We start from the raw sequence: 25,364 nt of genomic DNA on the forward strand, positions 1-25,364 counted from the left end.
CACTCTCAGTGCCGCCGCTCCCATAACGCGCACTACGCGCTGTGCGTAGTGCACCAACTCCTGTGGGGGCACCAAAAAATAGGCAACTGAAAAATCATCATAGTTATAATAATTATAATGCCGATATTATTTCAGTATATAAATAGTAGGGACATGTTAGGCATGTATATCACAAAACAGGCAGAACAAGAAAAAAAATACACACTCAACTTCCCAAGCTCGCCGTGGGTGCCCTTTCCTATCTCAGTGGCCTGACGAACTTTGACAGTAGGCTAGGTGAACTTTTCGAAAATGGCTTCAAAAAGACAACAGGAGTCAGGGGCAGACAAAAGAAAGAGAAAGAAACTGCGAGATGATGCCCGTGCATGACTTTCAGGTAAGTCCATGTGGATTCATTGTTAAATACGGGAAATGTGCTGCTAATTTAATGGTTAGCCTATGCATACACTTCGAACTATCTGACGTTATTGCTAATGTTAGCACACTCAAATATGTTATAACTTAGGTGCAAGTAAGGCAAGGCAAGGCAATTTTATTTATATAGCACAATTCATACACCATGGTAATTCAATGTGCTTCACATACGTGCACAACAATGTGCTTCACATAAAAAAAAGCAAAAGGTCCGTGCATGATCATAAAATACAGTAAATTATAGAAAATAAAAGCATGAGAACATTAAGGCATAAAAACAGTAAAATATAGGAAATAAAAGCATACAAAGAACAATAACAATCACTAGTCTACTACAGTAAGCAATAATGCTTCAAAGGAACTGTTCATGGCCAGTTAGCAGAAGGCATCTGAGAAAAGTTTGGTCTTTAGTCTAGATTTAAAACTGAAAGTAGTTGGAGCGTTTTTAATGTCTTCTGGAAGTTGGTTCCAGAGGTGAACCGCATAGTGGCTGAGTGCTGCTTCACCCTGTTTAGTTTGGACAGTGGGTTTTACTAATAGAAATTTATGCTGCGATCTGAGAGATCTGAGAGGTACGTACTGCTGAAACATGTCAGATAGATACTTTGGCCCTATCCCATTAAGTGACTTGAAAACAAGCAGCAGTGCTTTAAAGTCAATCCTGTAACTTACTGGGAGCCAGTGCAGGTATTTCAGTATAGGGGTTATGTGGTCAGTTCTTTTTGTTTTTGTAAGAATTCTGGCTGCTGCATTTTGTATCATTTGAAGCTGTTTAAGGTTTTTTTTGGGAAGGCCTGTGAACAGCCCATTGCAGTAATCAACCCTAGTGGAGATAAAGGCATGAATTAGTTTTTCCAAGTCATCTTTTGACATAAAACCCCTAAGTTTGGCAATGTTTTGAGATGGTAGAACGCAGATTTAGTAATTGCTTTCATGTGGCTGTTAACATTTAGATCACTGTCTAAGAGGACACCAAGATTTCTGACAGTATCCTTTGCTTTAAGTCCTTTTTTGTTAAGAAGGGTGGCAATCTTACATCTTTCCTCCTTTTTACCAAAAACTATTACTTCAGTTTTGTCTTTGTTTAGCTGGAGAAAGTTCTGAGACATCCAGTGGTTAATTTGCTCAAGTAGGGTTGCCAACCGTCCCGAATTGTTCGGGACATCCCAAAATATTATGGGTGATTTTGATTTGTCCCGTGAGGAACAGCTCCAGTCCCGTATTCCAATCACAGCCTTTTTTATTTGTAACCGTGAAAAGAGACAAATATAACACTTAAGTGTAATCTGTGCCCTGGAGACAAGCGCCATCTCAACTGCACTTGACTCCACGAGCATTTGTTACGCCAACACGAACAGGTGAAACTTGTAGCGAGAGATCATCATGCCTCGACTGAAGGACAGACTGCCCCAACTCAAATAGAGTATCTTAAATCACGATTAAATTGGAAGCTTGCACATTGACTACTGGTTGTTTTCATATTTCATATCAGCATTCTTTACACATAATGAACTGGTGTTAATATGTGTGAATATGAACTCATGAATATGAATTTGTTCATACGAAGTGTCACAGGCACCCATTATAATTGTAGAAGTTAAATCGAGGAGATTATAACATTAGCTAGATAACTAGCTATCATTTCATGCAAACGGAAATCTTCCATTTAAATCGTTTGATATTAAAAGTTTCCTTAGCTACCTAACCATAGCAACCAGGAATCACAACTTTAGCTGCAAAGTTATGGATCTGACAAGAGGTAAATAGCGCCCCTCCTTGACCCATCTAAAACCATGTTAAAACTGTGGCCAGGCAGTGAACTGCAACCAGTCTGAGTTACATAGGACGTTGAGACAGAGGCCCTGTTCGAAATGGGTTAAAATGCTGTTTAACGAATGACGTTCTGACTCTGATTCTAATCGGAGCGCGGGCCAAAAAAAATCGAGCGCGGGCCCCAAATTGGGCAACCTTGGTCTAAGGCTATTTCAAGAAAACAACATGAAATTTGAGAGAAACTTGTAATAATTGTCACGACTATTAATATGAACAATACATCCAAGCAAGTACAGTAGTGGTTTGCCAAAATTACACTGAAATTAATAGGTTTATGGTATGGCTAATGAAACCTTGCGATTTCTATTATTGTTGGTCAGCTGCTGGCGCGCGCACACACCTGGAAGAAAGTGTCCCTCATTTGGGGTTGAGGAAGTTGTTCTTTTTCGTTTTCATAAAATGTTAAACTTAAACATAAAGGAGTTATGCTTAGGGCACCAAAATGGCTAGCAGCGGCACTGGTCACTCTGTCAAGATACTTTGTAAGAGTCTCATGAAGCATAGCTTGAAGGTTATGTGTAACGGATCCCCGTATATTTAGTGGCGTGAAACTTACTGCTGGTGAAATCACTCTTTTATTTTCTTCTTTCTTCTTCAAACATTCAATAAAATGGGAAACTATCACCACCGTATGAGCTTTGGTCTCATACGGGTCCATTAAACCATTAAACGTTTCCAATATATGCATGTGCATCCATCCGTAACTCAAATTTAGCCGTACTGAGAAGTTTACATTAACACATAACGAGATCTGCGATACCTTTTTACATTGTCAAAATAAAAGTCCTAATTCTCTATAAGAGATAAGGTGGCATAAAACCTCAATAAATTCTTTAAACAATACATTATAATTTAGGCACACATCAAAGATCAATAAGGAAAATGCAAAGTAGGCAATCAACCCAAAATAATAGCCCTTATATGGGGTTATGTACATTATGTGTCGTACCCACCACTAGGATGTAGTCATGTACCGTATTTTCCGGACTATAAGCCGCTACTTTTTTCCCACGCTTTGAACCTCGCGGCTTAAACAACGATGCGGCTAATTTATGGATTATGATACCTGTGACTGTATACGGTGGCTTTGTGTTTACGGTGGCTTTGTGGAGCTAGGATGCTAGCATGGATGCAGCCGCATGGATGCTTAGCTCCACGCGATTTCTCAGTATCTCTCAATAACTTAACTAATGTCAAAATAACCACAGTCTACCAGCGTAGACAGAACACAACTCAAAACACTTTAGAAAATAAAATAAAAGTTTACAACAATACAAATCCAGTCTTCAAGTTCTTTAGCTCACTGGTTTCAAACTAGCGTCTGTCTTCAATCTAACGTTCTAGCTTCTGATTGACTCTTGCGACTGTGTGCTCTTAAAGCAACAGTGCACTTATCTAACTGGCAAAACTAACTATTGTATTAGTTTTGATATTCATTTTAGCCTGTGTAAAGTTAATTTGTTTCAATGTTGCGGTAGGCACCTGCGGCTTATAGACATGTGCGGCTTATTTATGTTAAAAATAATTATTTTTAAAAAATTTAGTGCGTGAGGCTTATATTCAGGTGCACTCAATAGTCCGGAAATTACGGTATTTACATTTACATTACTCTGCCTCTTCCATTACAGTCTCATTAGTTATTCCAAACTACATGATACATTATGCCTAAATTAGACTATATCAATGCCAGCGCCTCCTAAAGAACAGAGTTAATCTCCTGTGTTGCTATAGTGATCCTCCACACTCCGGTATGAGTAATGGACATACACACTTTAATTTAGATGCCACTCAAATTAGAACCTAATGAGGCAAGTTGTAGAAGTCAGAAAAAAGGTAACTCCACCTTATCTAGGAAAGTGAAAGGTATATTGAACCCTTTGAAAAAGTATATCTCTGTCTACATTACTACATATGAAATTGCCCGGGTGAAGTTTTCACAACATTGTGTACTGGGAACCAGGAATCCTCACTGCAAGCTACAACAAAACACAATTACCCTTAACAGTGATGAACACCATCCATGAACACCTTTGTGAAGACAATGTAATATACCTGAGATATCTGAAGACAGGCAAGACAGCGTGAAGCTTGCAACTTCAAAACAGGTATAAAGCCATGTATTCGAAACATCCTATTCGTGATGCTACATCTTGCCCTGTTAACCTCAACTGTAAGTATACAAGTGCTCTGAGGCATGGGTATTCTGTTATTTTGTAGTGCAGAGAAATGTTTAAAAGATACAGTAGCAACTGTATACTGCAGATTACGCTGCAAAACAGCAATACACAAAAAAACAATGGGACACTGTGCTTGTGTTGTTTAAAACCAGAAAAACAAGTGATCACCAGCACCATCCAGTCAAACCCAACAGATGAACAGTCAAACATTACTAAAAACCTTTAATTGAATTTCTCATTTGAAAATCACCTTTCCCCTTCCCACTAAAATATTCTTTAAAAAAAAAAAAATGTTGGTGTGTCGATCCCTGGTGAAGGAGTCCCTTTTTCTAAGGACCAGGGAGAGTGATAACCAGCCACCACTAGTACAGGTGCACAAGATGGCGGTTTTCAACACAGAGTGATGATCCTTATCCAGTCTATGAGGTTGTTACCGGGTCTGAGGTCACCTACCACTGACAGCAGCAAATGGATCAAAAATGTCTTTGTTGGGTCAAAACTCAAGAACTCAAAAAACATGGCCAGTCAACTCTAACCAAAACTGTTAATGTGAAATAAGTGGAAATACACCAGCAACAATGTACTGTGTGGAGGCTCAATCCTTCTAAATAACTTTACATTCAAAAAATGGAAGAGGAGAAAAGTCCATAAGGTCCTCATACAAAATGTTCAGTCCCAAGAAAACACACCTGCATAAAATTCCCAGACAGAGTGCAAGGACTGAAGGCTTCAAAAGAAACAATATGACAAGTATACATCTTTGAGATGAAAAATCTCAATATCTACAGAGGGACTTGCATACATTATTTACAAATGGACTTTGTGTATTGATGTTGACATTGCGAGATGCAAAGAACAGATGTTTTGAACATCACAAAATAAAATGGGTAATATAAAAGAAAGAAGAAAAAAAATATTCTAATTCCATTTGGTATGAAAAAAAAAAAAACCCTTTCAAAGTAAAAATTAAAAAGACACATTAAGTTCATCCATCCTGAGACCCAAATAATAAATACACTCCCGACACTTAATCCTCGGTGTGTGTTTCAGTGTGTGTGTGTGTGTGTGTGTGTGTGTGTTTCGGTGCGCGTGTGCGTTTCGGTGTGTGTGTTTGGAGGAGAGAGCAAGACAATCAGTCCAGATGCTGTCTGCTAAGGTTTTAGTATCCTTGTAGTCCATTGTAAACCTTCTGAACAGGTGCTTGTTTCAACAGATGCCGCACTCCTGTACAAAGAGAAAAGTAAAACATAAATTTAATGTACGCAATACTAGAAATGTTTGAGTCATGAGAATCTGGCTAGTCCTAGTCCTTTCACTCCTTCTTTCTTTGAATAAACATAGGTGATCAAACAGACATGGTGAATCATATACAGTGGCCACTTCTGTGACTAAAACGTGGAACATTACATTTTATCAGACTGACACCAATACAATCTTCCACATCCTGAAAGCACATATGGTGGTTTTCCATTCCATGCAAAAAAGTGAGCAATAGCAGTAATCCACTTTAATTGAATTGTATTTATTAACTTTTATGGGATTGTATGTATTAACTGTAATTGGATTGTATTTATTAACTTGCATGGGATTGTATTTATTAACTTCCATGGATGAATGCATAAATAAGATCATAGCTTAGCTAGAGTATATATACATATCCTCACATACAAACTGAAGTTTGTATTTGTGCCTGGCTGCTTACTTTTTTACATGTTATGTCTTTTCCCATTTATGTGCAATTCTGAGGTTCTCACACAGCCACACAACTATAGCATCTAACTGCCTTCTCACCTTCTTTCTGATTGTCATCAAGCTGTTCCCGTGGAAACTCTACGTCAAAAGTCACAATGAGAGAGCCGCGAATGATGCTGTTGTCATAGTTGGGCAGTCCCTCTCCTTTCTTCCAGATTCGAGCCCCAGGCTTGGTGATCTTGTCTCTCACAATGTGGACCTTGACATACCAGAGGTCCCAGTGTTAAACACCATGAAAACACATAAACTCATACGCACTTTAAAACATTTTAGAGAGGCTAAAAATACATAGGTATACTGGTGCCTTATGTTACATATCTGAGGGACACTGAGCCAAAAAAAAGAAAGAAGATATGGTCCTCCAGATATCATGCATACCTTATGGCCATCCAAGTGTGTGATTTCCATCTCAAATCCAACTAGCGCTTCCACAAGAGAGATGGTAACATTGGTGTACAAGTCATCACCTCTGCGCTCGAACATTGCATGCCTATATGGGAAGAACAATATTAGAAAACATTATACATTCAGAGATACTGGTAATCACAGAATATATTGGTGAAACAGTGCGGTTATACTATGGTTCTGCATCACAGTCAGGTCCCTGTCTCTATGCAGACTAGTGTCCTTACTTCAGAACTTTGATTCGAAAACGTAGATCCCCTGGTTCTCCATCAATGTGGGGTTCACCTACATCATAACAGAAAGTGAGTCATGCACACTATTGCACTTTTTATTTTAAATGTAACTTTACTTGTGTAAGGCAACTGCTAAAATTCCACACAAAATAAAAATGTGGTAGTCAACAGATGATCAGCTCAGTTTAAAAAAGAAAAAAGCTGGTGGTTGCCATTTGCATTAAAGCTGTTCTTTGACCAGGAACGAATGAACAAACAACTGAATGAATGTCTTACCTTCACCAATGAAAGGGTACTCCATTTCATCCCTTACACCTTGTTCAATCTCTACCTCCAACGTCCTTTCCTCATTTACAAGCCTGAGAACATTAATGAAGATACCACCAACCTCATCATCCCTCATCATATTTACCAGTCACATTCATAGAGTAATAATTAAACAAGGGGAACACCTACTTAATATTGGGGCACTCATCACAGACAACCTCTTGAGTCATCTGAAACCTTCCTGGACCCAGTTGAGTGGTTCTCATTTCCTGTCGACAGTTACATTTTCTTTTCCCTGGTGCCTCTTTGGCTACTGGTTTATTTCGCACAACCTAAGGACAAAGTTGGAAACATTTGTAACGGCTGTGAACTTTAATCACATCGAAGAGTATCCAAGTTATCGCCTGTGCTTACCTCTACAAAGTTTCCGGAATACACTTCTTCAAGGGTAACCTCAAGGTCTAGAATAATGTCGTTACCCCTTGGAATATTTCGGTCCTGTCGGTCCTGTCTTTGTCCTCCAAACATGAACCCGAAATCACCAAAGAAACTGAAAACATAGCATCATGGAATGATGAAAGTCAAATATGAAAGCAAGTAGAGATAATGTTATATAATTTACTAAAGCAAAAACGCTGGTTACATGAACAGAATAATGTAAGTAATTAAGATATCATGTTTATTGGTCTTCCATCAAAATCTATTCAACATAACTAAAACATATGTGAAAATCACTGGTTACTGTTTAGAAGACACATCAAATTGACCTTTAGAGTAAGAGAGTTAGAGATCTGTGGTATTTATGAAAGAGTGCCACTGAGCAGTGATGGGTGTTCTTTTTATTGTACACCTGGTGTGAAGCATTCATACAATGCCTGCTATACAAAGGGTTTCCTTCTGACCTAGAGAAGATATCTCCATGGGAACTGTGATGGCCCTCTTTCAGCCCCTCCTCTCCATAAGCATCATACTGTTTCCTCTTTTCTTCATCTGACAGAACCTGGAATCAGCAGACAAACATTTGGTCATCTCTACCACTTGTCTTCCTCCTTTCATGGTGCATGTAAGAAAAACGACTATGAAAATGTAACAGTACAGTGGAACAAGAAAAGCCCAAGCATCATAATAAATACAAAGTTATTGTAAGTTCAAATGGTACAGACGTTACTGTTTTGCAACCAACAGTAGGTTAATTAAACTTTTTAACACGAAGCTCTAGAAGTTTGTTCTTGAGTTACACTTCACTATTAGTACCTTCAACCTGTGTTTAAAACAATCTTGAGGTTATAGAGAAGGCCAATCAACAAAGCGTACTCCAGGCCGTGCGCTCATGCGCGTCAAGCAACTAACCAATCAGGATCAGCCACACTGTCTTCTGTTCCAATCAAACGCGCAAGTCACTTCTAACAGCTATGGACACTCTCTAACCCTTGAATATTGTTACTCAGCAATAAACCAACCTCGTAAAATAATAATAAAGCAAACACATTTAGAAAAATAAACTATGCGAGCTACACACCATTTGCGACATACAGTAAAACACAAATGACATGTATGATGCAGCACAGCTGTTAGTGGACATGTGTACTGACAGCAACTTATCTCGTTAAATATACAATACATCGAATGAAAGTACCAAAGAAAGAGAGGAACAATCAGAAATATACCTCATAAGCAGCACCCAGATCTGCAAATTTGTCTTGGGCATCGGGATCATCAGGATTCCTGTCTGGATGAAGCTGTAACGCCAGTTTTCTGTAGGCTTTTTTTACGTCTTTGACAGATGCAGCCTTGGTGACACCCAATATCTTATAAAAATCTCGTCTACAAAAGATAGGGAAAGAAATACACCATAATCATCATGTACCTCAAGGGTCTAAACGTAACTATTAATTGTTACATTATACAATTTTGGGACAATTTGGATTATGTACCTCGGAAAACACAGCCTACAAATATCAAAAGCGACCTACATTTTTTTCTTCTAAATAATACGATGGCACCAGTCACAAGGTAATCAACTGGCGACACATAACACCTCGTAACGTAACGTTAGCTAGCCACACATAGTGATTAAGAAATGTGGCGTTCCATCTTTGAAAGCAATTGTGTAGAATCTGATGTAGGTTACAGTCGTTACTGTATTTAAGTGAGATTGAATCCACCGATAAAGCACATGAAAGGGCTTACAATATATAAATGGAACGAATTTAAATGTAGTCTTATGAAAACACATGGAGAAGGGTCTAGGCGACGTAGACCAATCACAATGGAACATGTGTACCAGCCGGTGATCGAGTTTATACATATCAGACCTGTTCTGCAGACGAAATAATGGAATGACCACTTACCCTGCCAAGGCTGCAGCAATTAAATATAAAAGTAGACAGCATACACTTGAAAGTTTCATTCCTCTGACCTCCATGGATACGCTGCTTCGCTAAAATAATTCCTCAGAAATGACCGGCTTTCTATGTCAAATCTTCTTGTCTGTCAGTATCCTCTTCCTGTTCTGTGGTAAAGTACCGCCTTCTTTGTGTCCGGAAGAACCGCCTTAAAGTTCTTAAAGAGAACGGGACACCAGCTTGCCGATCAACTAGTAAAATGGACTTGGGTCAATTTATATAATAAAAACACATGCGCATATATGAGTAATTGAAGGTCAATGGCATTTTACAATTATGAGTGGTTATACTGACGGTTCTATTAAGTGACCTAACTGTTATATGCAATTTGGATACAAATCAACTGGGTGCGCGTTCCCGTAGGAGGTGCCCGTGCACGTTATCTTTTGATGAATCTGAGTAACAGCGCGCCAAATGGGAAGAGAGGAAAGTTTGTCAACAGTGAACGTTGATACCGTCGGCGTTGTTGAACAAGTTGTGACGTGACCGAGTGATGAGCACTTTCTACCTCAAGAATGTTGATGTAACGCCATCAGTGGATCTGGTAAGGGCCGACTGCTTGAAATTGAGGTAATATTCGCATTAAATGTTAAGTTGCAGGTACATTAGCTAGCAAGATGGCTAACCCTGGAAACGTTATCAGCTCCATCCATCCACAGGGCGATCCATCTCTAGAAGGTTTGTAAGTTGCCATGGGAATTCAATGGCGTCCTAATTTTTTTCTAGCTAGCGAGCTAGCTTTCTGGTTTAGAGTCGCCGATGTGTCTTTCTCATTCCATAACTTGATATGAAATCAATAGACATCGCAGGCTGAATTTAGACGTTGCATTTCCCGTGAGAAACAGAGCTTAGGTTAGGTTTGCCAATGTTGGGTGACTGTGCTAACAGGCTAACTTAGCTGACAGGTTGACGGTAGGTTTAGTAACATATGCTATACAGTAGTAAACGTTAGGTGTAGTCAGAGAGCTTGCCTGCCATCACATTTTTTTAGGGCTGGACCGACGTTGGTGGCTCATTTTCGAGTTACTAACTAGTTAGCTAGCGAGCTGACCTACCTCGTCGGCAGCCCCCAGTTTGTAATTCAAGCAACTTCCTGTCAATTCAGGTCTGTCATTAAAAGTTGATTGGGTTAATGATTCCAGATGTGGATATTTTTCGGTGCCGAAATGATCTAATTCCCATCTCTGAGACGGGTTCTTCAATATGGATAAGTTACATTGTGTTACCAGCGAATGCAAATGCAAATAAACCCCCCAGGAATCTGATTGTATGCATCATGCATATGTAATTTGTATGTGTGTATCATTCCTACTATAAGTCAGGGGTGTAAAAGTCATAAATTAATTAGCTCAGCGAATGACCCAGTTTGCTGCCCCAATCCAATGTTACGCCTATCTGCAGGGTAAACATGTACTGCATTCTCAATCATTTGTTTAAGTATCAGGTAGAAAAGACGTTAAGGACACAGAATCACCTGTCCTTGGTTGATGCTCCTGATTTCACGACCTCAATAACACTGCTAACCAGTAGCATTTTTACATCCTCAGATATGGAGCTGGGAAATGTCAGTGTCTGGCCACGGCTGGAGCCCTTCCTCCTGGGGGCGCTCCAGGTGGCTCCCTCTAACAAGCTAAGCATGCACTACCTGCGCAAGATGGCTTCCTACGTTCGCTCGCGTGACGGCTGCTATCCCAGGCTGGGCTGGCTCATGTGGAAGCACATTGCCTGCGGCAAGCTGCAGCTCTCCGAGGACCTGGCCTGGCTGTACTTTGAGACCTTTGACCTCCTGGCCCTGCACACGCCTGAGGAGAGGCTGGAGTGGGCGGAGGCTCTGTCTCAGTGCTCCTCCGCCAAGGAACTGGACAGGCAGAGGAGTAAGGTGAGCTGCTGTCAAGATGAAATACAGGGGCAGAGAAATGCTCAGGGCAAAGAGAGGTTCAGTCTGTAAAAAGATTCTCAGAAGTCTCATATTCAGTAGAGGAATGCATGTTTAGGTATTTGAAGTTGAATACTGTACAGGTTTTGCATTTTGGCCAAACAAAAAGAATTATTGGTCGAGCATTATATTCACTCTTTGTACAAAATCAGGCAGGGATAATACATTGATTATGCCACTGATTTTTTTTTTTTCTTCTTTTTTTATCGATTCAACTGTCATCATAAACATATTTGAGGATACTTTGTTAGACTTATCCCCACAACTAACTGTAGTCCCCTTTTGGACAAAGGCTTTATCTTTGGACTTTGTGTTCACAGTAATGGTCGTTGTTTATTGAATGTTTTGCCTTTCTCTGCCATTGTGCTCCTCCTCTTCAAGATGTCTGTGGACACTCTGCAGTTCCTGCTCTTCCTCTACATGCAGCAGATGAACCGTGTTTCCCTGCGGACTTCTCTGATTGGTGAGGAGTGGCCAAGCCACCGCTCGCGCTCTCCCTCTTCAGACCGCGAGTCCAAGATCAGCTCCCAGAATAAGGTGGAGAAACAACCCTGTTTTTTTTTTTTTTTCATTTGCCTGTACAATTCCGCTCCATCTCCGGGGTTTCACGTTTTTTCAACATAGTGGTATAAATCAGTCAGGATTATATTATGTTAGTTTCTCTAATAGTTATATTATGATAGTTTCTCCCCTTTCTCTTATTCCCTCTCTTTATCTCTCCTTCCTTCATGTCTCCTCTTGTCCTTCCTGCAGAACTGGGACGACCAGGCGCACCTGACCTTTGTGCAGTCGCACCTGTCGGAGCTGCTGGAGCTGCTGCTGGAGCCAGGGCAGCTGAGCAGCTCGGGGCAGGTGCTGCGGGACAGCCATCTCTCCCTGGAGGTGCTGCACGGCCTCAGCCTGATGCTGGAGGGCTCCATGAGCCGCGGCCGCTCCGTCCACCCGCTCCACCGGCTGCTCTCACGCCCCCCGCTCCAGGCCCTGGCCGGCTACTCCAAGCTTAGCCGCTCCTTCGGCCTGCAGCATCTGCAGCAGTGGCTGCGCCAGACGCTCACCCTCAACCCGTTCGGCATCTCCGCATGCCTGCGCTCCGGCAAGAAGCTGGCATGGGCACAGCAAGGTACAGGCCTTGAGGGGTTATTTGGCACAAGGGTGTTACATGCATACTTGGCTCCATTTCCCATGTTGTAGTGTGACCACTGAGAGAGTTTTCAAAATGAGTGTATTTTTTTAACAAGGGTCAGAGCACAGCACATACTTGGGGAGAATCATCCCTGTTTGTAAGAGTGAATTGTAAAACAATCATTTGACCACATAGATCAAGTCATTAAATAAAAGTGATCAAATATGTTTCATGGTTGGAGCAAAAAACATGAACATGTTTATATATGTTAATGAATAGGAAATGGAAATTCCAACTTGTGTGTGTTTACTGTACAGCACTGCATATGTGTGTGGGTTGTTTTTCAGTGGAGGGAGCCATCAAGAGGGCCAAGGTTGCACGAAACACACACATGGCACCGCCTGGCAGCAGGGTGGTCCTGATGTCTCAGGTCTTCAAGCAGACGCTGGCCAAGGACTCCGAAAAGCTGGCAGGGTCAAACATCAAGCTGCACCGCTGCAGCGAGGCCTTCATCTACCTGCTGTCACCTCTCAGGTAAGGGAGCGGCATCTGATGGCACTCAAACTGGTGTATGCAGTGAAACACTTGGTTATTATTCTGGATGAAAGGAAGTACTATTGGTATCTTATGGTACAGTAATGAGAGGTTGTTTCAGCACCAGTGTGACAACCTTTCTGAGTAAGATTCAGTTCTGTCACCCAAAGAGTGTTTCTTCTCCAGTACATGTATATCAGTGTGTGAGTGTTTTATCACCACATTGTATATGACAAGGAAGTTTGTTTGCGTGTGTGAACATCAACGGCGTGCATCGGGATGATTTGTCTTTATTAACCCTTCAATGTCTGTCCTGTGCCACAGGTCTGTTTGTCTGGATAAGTGTCGGAACAGCACGGTGGTTCTGGGCCCAGTGGAGTGCAGCGTGCACATGCAGGGCTGCGAGAACGTGCGTCTGGTGTGTGTGACGGGCCGTCTGGCGGTCGGCTCCTCCTCGCACTGCACCATCCACCTCCTCACACCGACCCGGCCCGTGCTTTTGCCCGGCAACGTGGCCCTCACCCTGGGGCCCTTCCACATCCACTACCCCTCCCTGGAGGACCACATGGCCAGTGTGGGCCTGGCCGTGGTGCCCAACGTCTGGGACCAGCCTCTGCTGCTGGGCGCCGAAGGGAGCACCCTGGACGAGGCCTGCTACCGCATTCTGCCGCCGGCGGACTTCTGCCCTTTGGTAGTGCCCTTCCAGATGGAGGGGGATACCTGCGAGGTGCCGGGGGGTCTGCCACCCACCTACCAGAAGGCTGTGGATGGCAGGGAGCAGCGGGTACAAGACTGGCAGAGGACGGTGAAGGAGGCCCACCTCAACAAGTGAGCCAGCCATTAACCCCACTGACCCACTTTTACAGGGGGCTACACCTTAATAGTTAGTGACAAATATTCATGCGCAGTGTACTGATATTAATAGATAATTACATCCGGGAAAAAAGAAACTGTATTTGTTGTATCTCAAATTCTGTCAACCACCCTTTAGCCATTTGTGTTAGCTTTTCATTAGTTAAGGTTATAAGGCAGCCTAGTAAGTCCCTTTGAGTAGCTGCTGACACCAATATAGCACTGAATGAGAGTGGGTGTGAAATGTAGTCATTAATGGCCCTTTGGCTGCTGTGTTTTGCAGGGAGCAGCGGCGTCAATTCCAGGTGCTGGTGGAGCAGAAGTTCCACGAGTGGCTGCTGGCCACCGGTCAGCGGCAGGAGCTGGACAGCCTCATCCCCCCGGCCGCCGCCCCAGAAACCCCAGGGGGCAGCCGTGCTAATGGTGACTACGGTGGACCAAACCTGTGGCCAAACGAGAACAAGCAGAATGGATCGCTGAGGCAGGGAGCTGGCGAGCGGCCCACAACTGTGAGCTGAGAGATCGGCTGCTACTACTACTAGCTCAGAGCCAGCCAAAGAGCAGAGGGCGAGAGAGGGCCCTGCACACCCCTAAAAACAAGCCCTCTGTTTCCAGGATGGCCTGGAACAGAACCCTGCAAGCTATACCGTGTTCTTCTTTTCCCCGAGAGAACAGGTGTCTAGTTCGGTTACTTGAACACACGTTCTGTTATTCCACGCACCTCCCATGGCACCTCCCACAGCATTGCTTTTCTCCAGATATCTGCACATGCACAGATACATGTGTTGATACACCAGTGCACTCTTACACTTACTGTACGACCAGGGTTGTAGCCCACCTCTCAGCTAAGAGCACTTGAAGTCTGAAAAGCATCCCTCGTTCTGCTAGTCACACTGATTAGGTAACCATCTCTCTTTGCTGGAGTAGACAACACAGACAGCATTAAGTAGATTGCAATGCAGTTACGCAGTTACACGATTCAGGTGAAATATAAGGCCTTAAATTGAGCCTTAAGGGAGTGTTTATAATAATGTGCCATCTGTCCTTAGGATCACTGCTGTACTTCACACTTTGTTTCTTTTCTTCTTTTTTCTTAATTTTTTTGGCTATTATATGTGCACAGCATGTTGCCTTAAGCAAAATGGTCACCTCACATAGTGAAACACCCCTCTGGGTACGGTACTGTTTATTTTGGTCTAGAGAAGGGAAAACTTGGTAGCTATTTGAGTTAGGGGGAAAGTGGACTAAGGCTAGTTAAGTACAAAAGATTCATCCTGTCTTTTTCACTTTTCAGCAGTTCGGCAGTTTGTTCACTTATTTTCAGGATGTAGTGTACTTGAAGTTTTCTGTTCTAATGTCTCAAAGCCAGTGTGTACGTGATTGAATGTACATGTCCTTAATGCTGTAGACAAGCCCTATGATGTTTGCCTTACATTTGCAGTTGCACTATTACCTCCGCAGTGACTCTTGTTCTTCAATCACCATGGTTGTAGCAACATATTGTATATTTAGTTTGGTTAAATTATTTTTTGTACATGAACATGCAAGAATAAAAATCCTTCGTCAAATCCAACATCTGTGTAGATTGTATGTAAAGATACTAACATCTACTGTGGTCAGTTAAGAGGGCCTTTCTCAGACAAGGAACAAAAAGCTTATCAGCAGACAGCCTGAACACAGAACTCCCATCATCCACCACTGTCCCCCAACTGCTCAACAGTTTTGCCAGTCCGTGTGTAGCTTCAGGATGGGATGCAGTGGAGGATTGGGCATTGAGATGCAAGACTACATAACAAATTCATTTCTCTTTCCACTAATATTTGATCTATTTGGTGTAATAACGTTTGAAAATAGCTGAGCCAGGCAATCACCTTAGCCAACTAGTGGTGGAGTGCAATGAACCCGTATATCTGCCCTCTTACAGTTGGCATGGGTCTTGGCATTGGGTGGTGGGGACACGCGGGCGGGGTTAGAGCAAGGGTGTGTTGGTTGTGGCAGCGGGTGGGGAGCGGACAGTGTGGGTGCGTAGCAGGGTTGGCGCGTGCTGGGCTGGGGGTTATGAGAGGTGGGGTGTTATAGCAAGGGGGGGGGGGGTGTCAATGGGCAACCCTCACTAGGCTACCATTATGCCGTAATCCTGCTCCGCTTTTCTGGAAAACCTGAATAGCACTAGAATCACTGACTCAATTTTTGGATCTCATTTTCATGACAAAGCGATTGGCCAGCCCTCCCCGAGGCCCTTGGTTCTGGGAGCGCAGTGGCCTGCCGTATAAAAGGATCCGGTGCGTGTCCACACACACACTCACCCAGACTTCAAACACCTCCACCTCCACCTAACACCAACCAGTGTGTGACGTCCACAATGGGCAGGGTGAGTACAGAGAGAAGGGGCTCACTGTGGCACAAGTTCCTTGAGAGGGAGAGCAGATCCACTGACACTTTCTTGATGAGATTTGATGACATGTTTAGGCTGGCTCACGGATGCCATTGGAAGCGAGATATTTCAGAATTTCTTTGTTTTGAGAATATCAGGTTAATGTTAATATTGGTATTTTTAACAGTTTAGTCTAAACCACAGTATGACTGAAATCAACTGGTGTTTTACTTCTCAAGCCATCTCTTTGGGCCAGATAATGTGCAGGCTTTTTTTCAAAGAGTTTACAGCTTCAGTGTACCATTATATGTATGCTGTATGTATATTTAAATGGGTATTTTACCAGTGTAAACCATGGATACTGGAGTAGTATATGCAAGTAGTCCTGAGGTGGCAGTTATTTGTAAAGGGCTAAAGCAGCACACGGCAAACTACTGTAGACCAAAGCTGGAGGAATGTGCCAACGCAGGTCTGTTTAGGAAACTGGATGTGCTAGCCCATTCCACGGTTAATTAATTCCCATATCCTCAACAGGTGACAGCTGGCACGCTGGTGCCATGCTAAGGATGCATCCTCAATCAAATAGAGCATTTAGAGCCTATAATATTGACAGCAGCTGGTAGAATTTCACAATACACAGCCTAATCAAGAACGACAGTGTTGCAGTCTTTTTGGACGCATAACTAGGCAAAGCCTGTACACAGTGGTGTGTTGTAGCCAACTGTATTTCTGGCATCCCCCCCAGATCATCTTTTACGAAGACAAGAACTTCCAGGGTCGCCGGTATGAGTGCGACAGCGACTGCTCAGACTTCCATGCCTACCTGAGCCGCTGCAACTCCATCCGCGTGGAGAGTGGAGCCTGGGTGGTGTACGAACGCCCCAACTACATGGGCTACCAGTACGTGCTGACCCGGGGAGAGTACCCAGAGTACCTGCGCTGGATGGGCCTCAACGACCGCCTCAGCTCCTGCAAGATGGTCCATTTTGTAAGTCATTCCATCCCAGACACTCAACAGGCATAACCTTGCAAATTTATATTTTGGGTAAAACTGTTCCGAGCCATATCAATGATGACTGATGAATGATGACATGTCAAACACTAAATATCTTTTGTGTTTAAGTTACTAACAATGTAACTTTGAGAGTTAAACCAGGGTTACAATGTGCTCACATTTAATTAGAAGGGAAGGTACTTGTGTCAAGCAGGAGAAAGTAGAGCATTTGTGCAGGGCAATAACTCCGAATGGACCGCCAAAGCTCAATACAGTAGAGACCCCAAGGGCTCTGCCAGTACATCAATAACACCACTCAGTTCTGCCCAGTGCAAGGACACAGTGTCAATTCGGTGTTTCGTTCGATAACATTTCCACCTCTTACTACAGATAAATGTGGTAATAAATAAACAATTTACAGAGAAAAGAATGTGTTATATTATGGGTGAAATACCATTAGGCAAACTCGACACACTAAATAAAAACCTCATAGAATTCTGAAATTCTGTAAAACAGAAAAAAAAACTGAAAACAGTCAAATGTAAACCAATACAAACGATAAGAAATGGAAAATCCTCCAGATTTATCATGTGAATTCTGTAGAATAGTTAATGTTCTTGTTTATTTTTTACATTTCACACAACAACTGAAAGGAAATATAAATGCACAGGGTTCAGCCTTGTTAAAAGTATTTGGCCTCTAGGTCCATAGTACCTGACTAACAATAAAAGGCAACATAAAGCTATACCTCTGAACACAATTTAATTAGCTAAAGCTTGCATGGTGTCCTTTGCATGAGCTTGACATGGTTACATTGGCTCACCCATATGCATACACAGTATAGTGTATGCAAAGTATAGTGCAGACAGTATTTGGTGTAGGTGCAGTATTTGGAATGTATTCCAAAAAAACATCAGAAGTCATGTCAAATTGTCTATATACACTACAAGAATGCCATTCTTAAAAGTCTCATGTTGGTGTCTTTCAAAAGTTTACATAATACAGAAATGGCAGGTATATAGAGAATCAGTCTCCTCATCTTTCCTGGATACTTTCATCCCTGACATGCGTCTCAAACCAGTGTTATTGTTTAACAAGAACAGCTAGATACTGCACCTAAAACCACTTCTCCTCCTCCTCCTCTAATCATAGAATTGTTGAGACCCTCCTGTTTCCAACCCATCCCTCCTCTCCCTCCCTCCATCTTTGCCTTCTTCCTTCTCCCTCACCTCTCGCCTGCAGACCAGCGGCGCCCAGTATAAGATCCAGTTCTACGACAAGCCCGAGTTTGCTGGCCAGGCCTACGAGGCCACAGAAGACTGCCCGTCCGTGCCGGAGCGCTTCCGCCTGCGGGAGGTCCACTCCTGCAAGGTCATGGAGGGTTTCTGGGTCTTCTATGAGCACCCCAACTACCGCGGGCGCCAGTACTTCCTGGAGAAAGGCGAATACTGCAAGGCAGCCGACTGGGGTGCAGTCTGTGCCACGGTCCAGTCCTTCCGTCGCCTCACCGAGTGACCACTCGCACTCATCCCTTCCTCAGCACTTCCCTCCAAACTATGAGCAGTGGGAACCTACTGGCTCAACACACTCAGAGTGCCCAACATATCTGTGTGCTCAGGGATGCTGTACCTTAGACTGTGACCTAGCTCATATGGAATAAAACTTAAATTGACAGACCAACTTAAGTTTGTGTGTTTGTTTGTTTGGCCAGTTTCCTGGTTTTGACAAAGATTTCCCTACTGCAGCTTCCAGCAGTGATTATGTCAGTTATAGTTCTGTGACATATAATGCAAGGTTGCCATGTCTTCCTCTAGGATCTATAGTGGTTCTGCGATGAGTGAAGTGGTAAGTTCTAGGAGTGCCGGACTCAGGTCCACAGTCACAGGATGGAGATTTAAGTGGGTGCCAAATGAAAAGCAGTTCCCTCCTCCACCAATTAAAGTGACCTTTGACCTCTCCGAGTCAAGGAGCTCAGAGCAGAAGGAATGCAGCATGAGGGGCCAAGGAATAGAAGACTATTGATAGATAGACAGAGACAAGAAAGGGATAGAATACAAAATTAAAAAAAACAATCAGAAACATTTCTTCTCTACTTTACCGAAAGTTTATGTCTAATATTCAGAAACAGAGCTCTAACTCACTGTGTCCAGGTCGTACTCCACACTGGCACCTGTGCTCAGGTTGATTACTGCCACTCCTGGCACACTCTCCGCCTGGAGCCAAACTCCGCCAACCACAACAAGCTTCTCACCAATCGCATGGGCAGAATGGGAATACCTAAAATACAGAGACAGGACTGAGGGTTAGACGTTTAATTTTGGTCTTAGACAAAGGAAAGAGAAAAAGAGAGATGTACTGATAATCCCTATTAGACACACCTGGGTAGTACAGGAGGTTGCACCTGTAATGTCTCCCAGCAGAAACCTTTAGATGTGGCTTTTAGTAAATTGGTATCTCCTAAAGGAATTCCTTTTCCTCCTAGACCACCGAATATGACCACACCTTCCTGATAGGCACAAGAGGAGTGCGAATGCCGAGCCTCAGGGAAGACACCCTCCACTGAAATCTGTGAGAGAGTCAGCTTAGAAAGATTCTCTGAAAGTCTTTGCAAATCACAATATCTGTAAATATGTAGTTCACTATTGAAATTCTTTGAAACATTGGACAAATGTAAACATTCTTTGCTGGTTGAAACTGATTTGTGTTCTTTCCAAGTAGTCAGACTTCAACCGAATGCTCAGTGTCTACAAGCCAAAATGTTTCTGCCGCCACAGACCTCTGTCCAGTGTTTGGTCTCCAAATCCAGGAAGTGGACATCACCTAAGACTGGCTCCATCTCTGTACGTCCTCCACATACAACTAATAAAGTTTGGCCTGGAAGAATAAGATAACCCAGAAATGACTCTCACTGAAGTCCAAATGCAAACAAATATCCTCCCTCCCTTTGCATGTGTGCTTTTTCTTTAATAATTTCTGAAGTACTGCTGTACTGAGTTACTACCCTTACCATTATGTTTCAGCAAAGTAGCAGTATGCCGCCATCTTGGTTGTGGATGACAGCCACTGCATTCCATTTCCTTCACTGACACAGTCATTGACAAAGATGTTGCAGTGGATTCTGTGTTCTCCCTGAGGTCATAGGTCACTTTGAGAACATCACTTCAAGGCTTCAATGGGGATGATCTGCCACCAAATACCAGTGCACCCCATCCAGAGACTGCTGTCATTGTGTGGTACAGTCGAGCCCCTGGTGGACAACAAACCCATCATGATATCCACAAACAGTTCCTCTGTAGATATCAAATAATTCCATGGAATTTCATATGAAATCAACAGATTTTAGAACATTTTCCTGACAGACCATCTTATCTTTGATTTGCTTCATACATAAATAAAGTATGAAGCGAATTCAAGAAATCTGTTGATTTCACATGGAATGACCCAGATACACAAATAGATTAGTTAAATAACTGACTAGTTGAATAAGACTACTGCTTGAAGAGTGAACTAAAGAATTGATTAAGAGCAACTTTTCTATTTATTCCATGTCCAAGCTCATGTGGTAGCAGAGGAACTCCTTACCCCAGTCTGCAGAGGTCTCCACACTGGCCCAGCTCCAGCCACCCTGGCCTCTGACAAGGACCCTGACAGCGGTCTCTCTGCCACTCCTCCCGAATCCTCCGGTGAGCATGAGGACGTCAGGCTCCAGCAGGGCCGAGGCCATCCCCAGGCCCTCCACACAAGGGTCACCCGAAAGGACACTAACACTCAGAGGCTCAGGCTCAAGCTGGGGCTTCAGAGGAGGAATAGGGGACACTGGGGAGGATCAAATCATGTTGTCTCAGAGAGATACTATTTTTGTTTTCAGCTCAGGTTAGTGTTTCAGAGAGGAAATGATAAGCACACATGAAAGTGTTATTGTATTGTGCTCATGGTGTGATTTGCCGGTTTGCAGTACCTGTGGGATGAGTGAGGAGAGCCTGGCTGGTAAGAGAGCCTTTGGAGGCAGTGAGGATGAAATAGTGAGCACACTTCTGGTGCCATTCCTGATGGGAAAGAGATGAACACAAATATCAGCTAAAGAAACACCAAAGCTAAACTAATCTTTCAAACTTCCTTAAATGAAAAACACAACGAGGTATAGTTCTCTGGAGAGTTGAGATGAGAGATGAATGAGTTAAGGGGCTGAATGAGTGAGGCAGGTGACAGGTGTAAATACTGCAAGAACAGGTGAACATCTGACCTCAAACTCATCAAATGGCTCCAATCTTTCCACTCTCTGTCTCTCCGGCTGAGGGACGAGACCCAGGTAGAACTGGTTCATGTCTAAACATACACACTGCTCCCAGCCCTGTGTGTGTGGAAGGGACAGCACATTACTCATCTTCATATGTAATAGGCCTACATGCTTCTTCTACGATGAATCTACGCCTGTTAGGGCCATAATGTAAAGCAGTGGGTAATTTTGTTATATTTATAGGCTACTGTTGTTTGAGTAATTGATATGTTTGATTAAATGACTGTTGCGTGTTTAGTAGCCTAATATCGCATATTCCGTTTGATATTGCATGTACGATAATAGGCAAATGCCCGACGTCATCGTGGATTGATCGCGGATTCATCATGGAACCCGATGTTGATTCAATGAGGAAACGAAGTCTTTGTACAGCATTGAACGCTGAAAAGAAGGCAACCACATCAACACAGGCAGTGTTTACTTATGGAACGTTGAAGAAGAATATTTGCACGGAAACGGTCTCTGCAGTCCGTTAATGTTAAGATGAACATGCTAGTTTTTCAGCTTACAAATGGAAAACGCCAGTTGAACCCCTTTACATAAGAGCTGAAGTCTACCCATCTGATGTGATGGCCAGCTCTGGCACATTCTTCAGCTCAGTGATCTCATTGGCCTGTTCTACACCATACCAGGTAGGAATTAATGTGTCACGGAGGTAACTTCTGGCGGGAGACATATATTTGGGGTTGAGTGCCTTGCTAATCTCCCTGCAGTAAAAAAAGATTTAGTTTTCAGGTGCTGAATTATCATTATTGAACTATTGTGTCATTGTGTGTTGTATTGTGGAGTGATGGGACTAACATATGACCCTTATACTACTATATCCTAAAAATCAATACAACTCAATATATACTGACAGACTGTTAACCATAGCCCTTGGAGTAAACTGTTACATAAGGGGTGTAGGCCTCACTATGACCTTGGTCACAGCTAGGTGGCACTCATTCCCCCTCTCCTCATTCATCCTCCCACTAACTGCCATCGTGAAGGGGCTTTGAGCTTGTCTTTGGCTTGGACCAGCACTCTCTCAACCAGCGGTGCAGATGGGATTTTTAAACTGGGGGGACGCTAACATAGCCTAATCAGCTGTGCAGAGTTATTAACTGATGATTGTCGCCTTACGTAAGGAGAGTGGTGGGGACGGATCGGGGTCACTATGAATCTGGGGGGGGACATGTCCCCCCGTACCCAGTGCCATCTGCGCCCCTGCTCACAACACTGGTCATCAGTAGGAGAGGACATGTTTATATTATCAGATCAGATCATGGAACACATTTCATTGGTGCAGAAAGAGTTTTTCGTGGAGTTATAACGTACAGGAGTCAGTTCAAAAGTCAAAGACCTGATGAACAAACTGAATGGATTTTTAATCCACCCGTTGTGTCCTACCATACGGACAGTGAGGGAGGTGCTTGGTGCTCTGCTTAAACAGAGTTCTGGATGATGATGCTGATGCTGATGATGGCCTGCACACACTTTTGTTGTATTGTGTGAAAGTAGAGTCCGTACTCAACAGCACACCCTGAACTAAGATGTCAGAAAATCCAAATGATCTTGAAGCGCTCACTCCAAATCATATACTATTGATGTAGAAAGACCTGTGCCAAGTTATGTCTGTTGCAAGAAGCAATGTTATTGTGACATGTTTCAGGGACTCTATGACTGCAAGACTTAAGAAAGACTGTAATTTGAGTTCAAAGTTAAGATGTTGTGTGTTTGTTTAGGAGAGTGAATGACTCTATTTAATGTAAGTAGCCCCCGTCTACACAAGTAGGGGCTGAGCATGTGCCATTACGTAAAGAAGTGGATTATACTGTATTTTGTAGTCTTTATATTATTGTTTGAGTATTTGATGTACATGACTGTTGCGTGTTTAGTAATAGTGCATATTCAGTTTAATACTGTAAATTTGATAATAGGCAAATGCCTGATGTCCCTCTGGCTACATTCACATTACAAGCCTCATTGCTCAATTTTGATGTTTTGGCTCAGATCGGATTTACCTGAATCTAACTGTAATGTGAACGCATCTGTCATCCGACACGCCACACATGCGCGCATTGACATGTTTCTGCATGAGTCATCTGTGTCACCAACAACAAAAAAATTCATATTTGTGAGACGTACAGGCAAAAAGCCACATGAATTCCGATCTGATCAATCTCATTGCCACAAATAGGATTCTTATCCGATGTCGCACTGCCACAAATATGATTCTTATCCGATCATCTGTGGTGTTGCACACTTACAAACTTTTGCAATGCTGACTTACCTGTCTTCTATTAAAGCTTGATGTCACCTGGATAAACTCTTTGACACAGTGATCCACAACCTTCCATCTCACGTAATAACCCCTAAGGAGTGTATCCATAGACACAGACACAAATATACCCATGGTCAAAGATCTTTAATACAGACCTCACTTATCCAACAGTGAAACGGCTAATTCTAGCTGTTTATAAAGTGTAATGGCAATGTACGTTTCTTGCTCATTAATCCCTTTTTTCACCTGTTGATGAGAGGGGCTCGTCGAGACACCTTGCAAACAAACCGTCTCTGGAAGTCATCTCGGAAGTAACCATAGACTGATGCTGACACCTTGCTAACCACACTGCTGTCATTTGTTCCCTGCACCTATAGAGCGAGAGTGGATGTAATAGGTCTTTCAGTCATCAGACATGTCATAAGATACATCAGTATTGACTGAATTGAACTTACAGCGGTATCCTTCCCTGATTTTCGACTTTTGTGGCAGGCTGGCATGATTCTTTTATGCCAACCTGAGAGAGTTAGCGCAAGTTATATGGGCAAACATTAACGAGTCTGACTGACCCTTACAACGAAACAAAACCTAAATATCTATGAAAAGCATGAATTACACAGCAATGACATGAATTAAACAAACACATGCCCTAACAGCAATTAAATGAGGACAGTTGTGGAGGCGTGTTCTGCTGAGCACCATGTAACTAGCGACCATAACGGAAGTGTCAATAAGGTTATTTTTTCAAAATAAAAGTCGAAACTTATTTATTAATTTGAAATTATACAAGGACAGAAAAAAAATGCCCATCTAAAAAACGATATGTGCTACCAAAGGTACAGTAAACGTAAAAGTGGGAAAATACAAACAAAATACAAAAGCTTGAAATGTCTTTTTTAAATACAAAGAGCCTACTAGTGTTGTTCAGCTGGAAAAAGTCGTTTGAACATCTATGAGTCATTCCACCTGCCTGATACTGAGAGTTGAAAGATAGAGAATAATAGCCTGTCTTACAGAATGTGTATGGCCTAAGCTAGGTTGAGAACACTGTGTGCTTTGTTTTATTTTCCAAGAACAGGTAGCTATTCGCCGACCCTTGAGTTACCTTTGTAGTTGAGGTGTATGGCTTCTGTTCTGCACAGTCCATTGCCATGCCAATCCCCCTGGCAGCAAACCATACTGCACAGCCAATGCTGTCATCCAGAACTTTAATGATAGGGATGGCCACAATTTTTCTTCATCGCTACCAGAGGGCAGCATTGGACCTCGTACTTCCACTAATCGGATATGAGAAAGCTACCATTTTAAATAAAACAAACATGTAAATTCAAAGAAGACGATCAAAGTGAATGATACACTCCTGAAGGAAGGAAAACTTCCTAATATAATGGTGAGAACAGCCTTAAATTTCTTGATGGAATGTAATCTATCCAGAGTGCATATTTTGTGGTGATTTTGCAGTTTCTTTTATAGTCAGAATGATTGATTCTAATTTATACATAGTA

The 25,364-nt window shown here is 42.6% G+C and overlaps 4 protein-coding genes across 5 annotated transcripts; 2 read left to right on the forward strand and 2 right to left on the reverse strand.

Moving 5' to 3' along the window:
- Window positions 1–4,629: 4,629 nt before the first annotated feature.
- dnajb11 (DnaJ heat shock protein family (Hsp40) member B11) lies at window positions 4,630–9,602 on the reverse strand. Its single transcript, XM_012826560.3, has 10 exons — window positions 9,433–9,602; window positions 8,749–8,905; window positions 7,984–8,081; window positions 7,496–7,631; window positions 7,271–7,413; window positions 7,091–7,173; window positions 6,809–6,866; window positions 6,555–6,666; window positions 6,216–6,375; window positions 4,630–5,648 (listed from the first exon to the last, which is right to left on the reverse strand). Exons 1-10 carry the CDS (start codon window positions 9,504–9,506, stop codon window positions 5,584–5,586), a joined length of 1,086 nt encoding a protein of 361 aa, XP_012682014.1. The 5' UTR covers window positions 9,507–9,602; the 3' UTR covers window positions 4,630–5,583.
- A 124-nt stretch (window positions 9,603–9,726) lies between these two features.
- Window positions 9,727–15,504, forward strand: tbccd1 (TBCC domain containing 1). Of its 2 annotated transcripts, none has more exons than XM_031585450.2 (7): window positions 9,727–10,030; window positions 11,034–11,365; window positions 11,804–11,959; window positions 12,176–12,542; window positions 12,893–13,079; window positions 13,404–13,907; window positions 14,215–15,504. In XM_031585450.2, exons 2-7 carry the CDS (start codon window positions 11,036–11,038, stop codon window positions 14,447–14,449), a joined length of 1,779 nt encoding a protein of 592 aa, XP_031441310.1. In that variant the 5' UTR covers window positions 9,727–10,030; window positions 11,034–11,035; the 3' UTR covers window positions 14,450–15,504. The 2 variants fall into 2 exon arrangements, with proteins under 2 accessions (XP_031441310.1, XP_031441305.1); XM_031585445.2 differs by lacking the exon at window positions 9,727–10,030 and adding an exon at window positions 10,042–10,164.
- A 117-nt stretch (window positions 15,505–15,621) lies between these two features.
- Window positions 15,622–18,979, forward strand: crygs2 (crystallin, gamma S2). Its single transcript, XM_012826561.3, has 3 exons — window positions 15,622–16,302; window positions 17,051–17,293; window positions 18,542–18,979. The coding sequence occupies exons 1-3, from the start codon at window positions 16,294–16,296 to the stop codon at window positions 18,812–18,814; spliced, it is 525 nt and encodes a 174-aa protein (XP_012682015.2). The 5' UTR covers window positions 15,622–16,293; the 3' UTR covers window positions 18,815–18,979.
- On the reverse strand, window positions 18,969–24,565 carry lcmt2 (leucine carboxyl methyltransferase 2). The gene is given in 11 exon segments (XM_042709349.1): window positions 18,969–19,314; window positions 19,441–19,576; window positions 19,678–19,865; window positions 20,076–20,173; window positions 20,307–20,546; window positions 20,882–21,115; window positions 21,258–21,345; window positions 21,543–21,650; window positions 23,869–23,950; window positions 24,106–24,230; window positions 24,315–24,565. Coding segments are annotated over 11 exon segments (1,542 nt in total). The 5' UTR covers window positions 24,360–24,565; the 3' UTR covers window positions 18,969–19,116.
- Between the last annotated feature and the right edge of the window lie 799 nt (window positions 24,566–25,364).

The sequence above is a fragment of the Clupea harengus genome, chromosome 2 (assembly GCF_900700415.2).
Source record: "Clupea harengus chromosome 2, Ch_v2.0.2, whole genome shotgun sequence".
Lineage (NCBI taxonomy): Eukaryota > Metazoa > Chordata > Actinopteri > Clupeiformes > Clupeidae > Clupea > Clupea harengus.

Excerpts from the sequence above, each read along its gene's own strand:
- dnajb11 (XM_012826560.3), bottom strand. The coding sequence starts at position 9,506 with ATGGAGGTCAGAGGAATGAAACTTTCAAGTGTATGCTGTCTACTTTTA. Across the intron at positions 7,174-7,270 it reads GATGAGTGCCCCAATATTAA|GCTTGTAAATGAGGAAAGGA; the intron begins GTAGGTGTTCCC and ends TAATGTTCTCAG. Across the intron at positions 6,867-7,090 it reads GTACCCTTTCATTGGTGAAG|GTGAACCCCACATTGATGGA; the intron begins GTAAGACATTCA and ends GTTATGATGTAG.
- crygs2 (XM_012826561.3), top strand. Across the intron at positions 17,294-18,541 it reads CCTGCAAGATGGTCCATTTT|ACCAGCGGCGCCCAGTATAA; the intron begins GTAAGTCATTCC and ends TCTCGCCTGCAG.
- tbccd1 (XM_031585445.2), top strand. The coding sequence starts at position 10,104 with ATGGCTAACCCTGGAAACGTTATCAGCTCCATCCATCCACAGGGCGAT. Across the intron at positions 10,165-11,033 it reads GGGCGATCCATCTCTAGAAG|ATATGGAGCTGGGAAATGTC; the intron begins GTTTGTAAGTTG and ends TTACATCCTCAG. Across the intron at positions 11,960-12,175 it reads AGATCAGCTCCCAGAATAAG|AACTGGGACGACCAGGCGCA; the intron begins GTGGAGAAACAA and ends TCCTTCCTGCAG.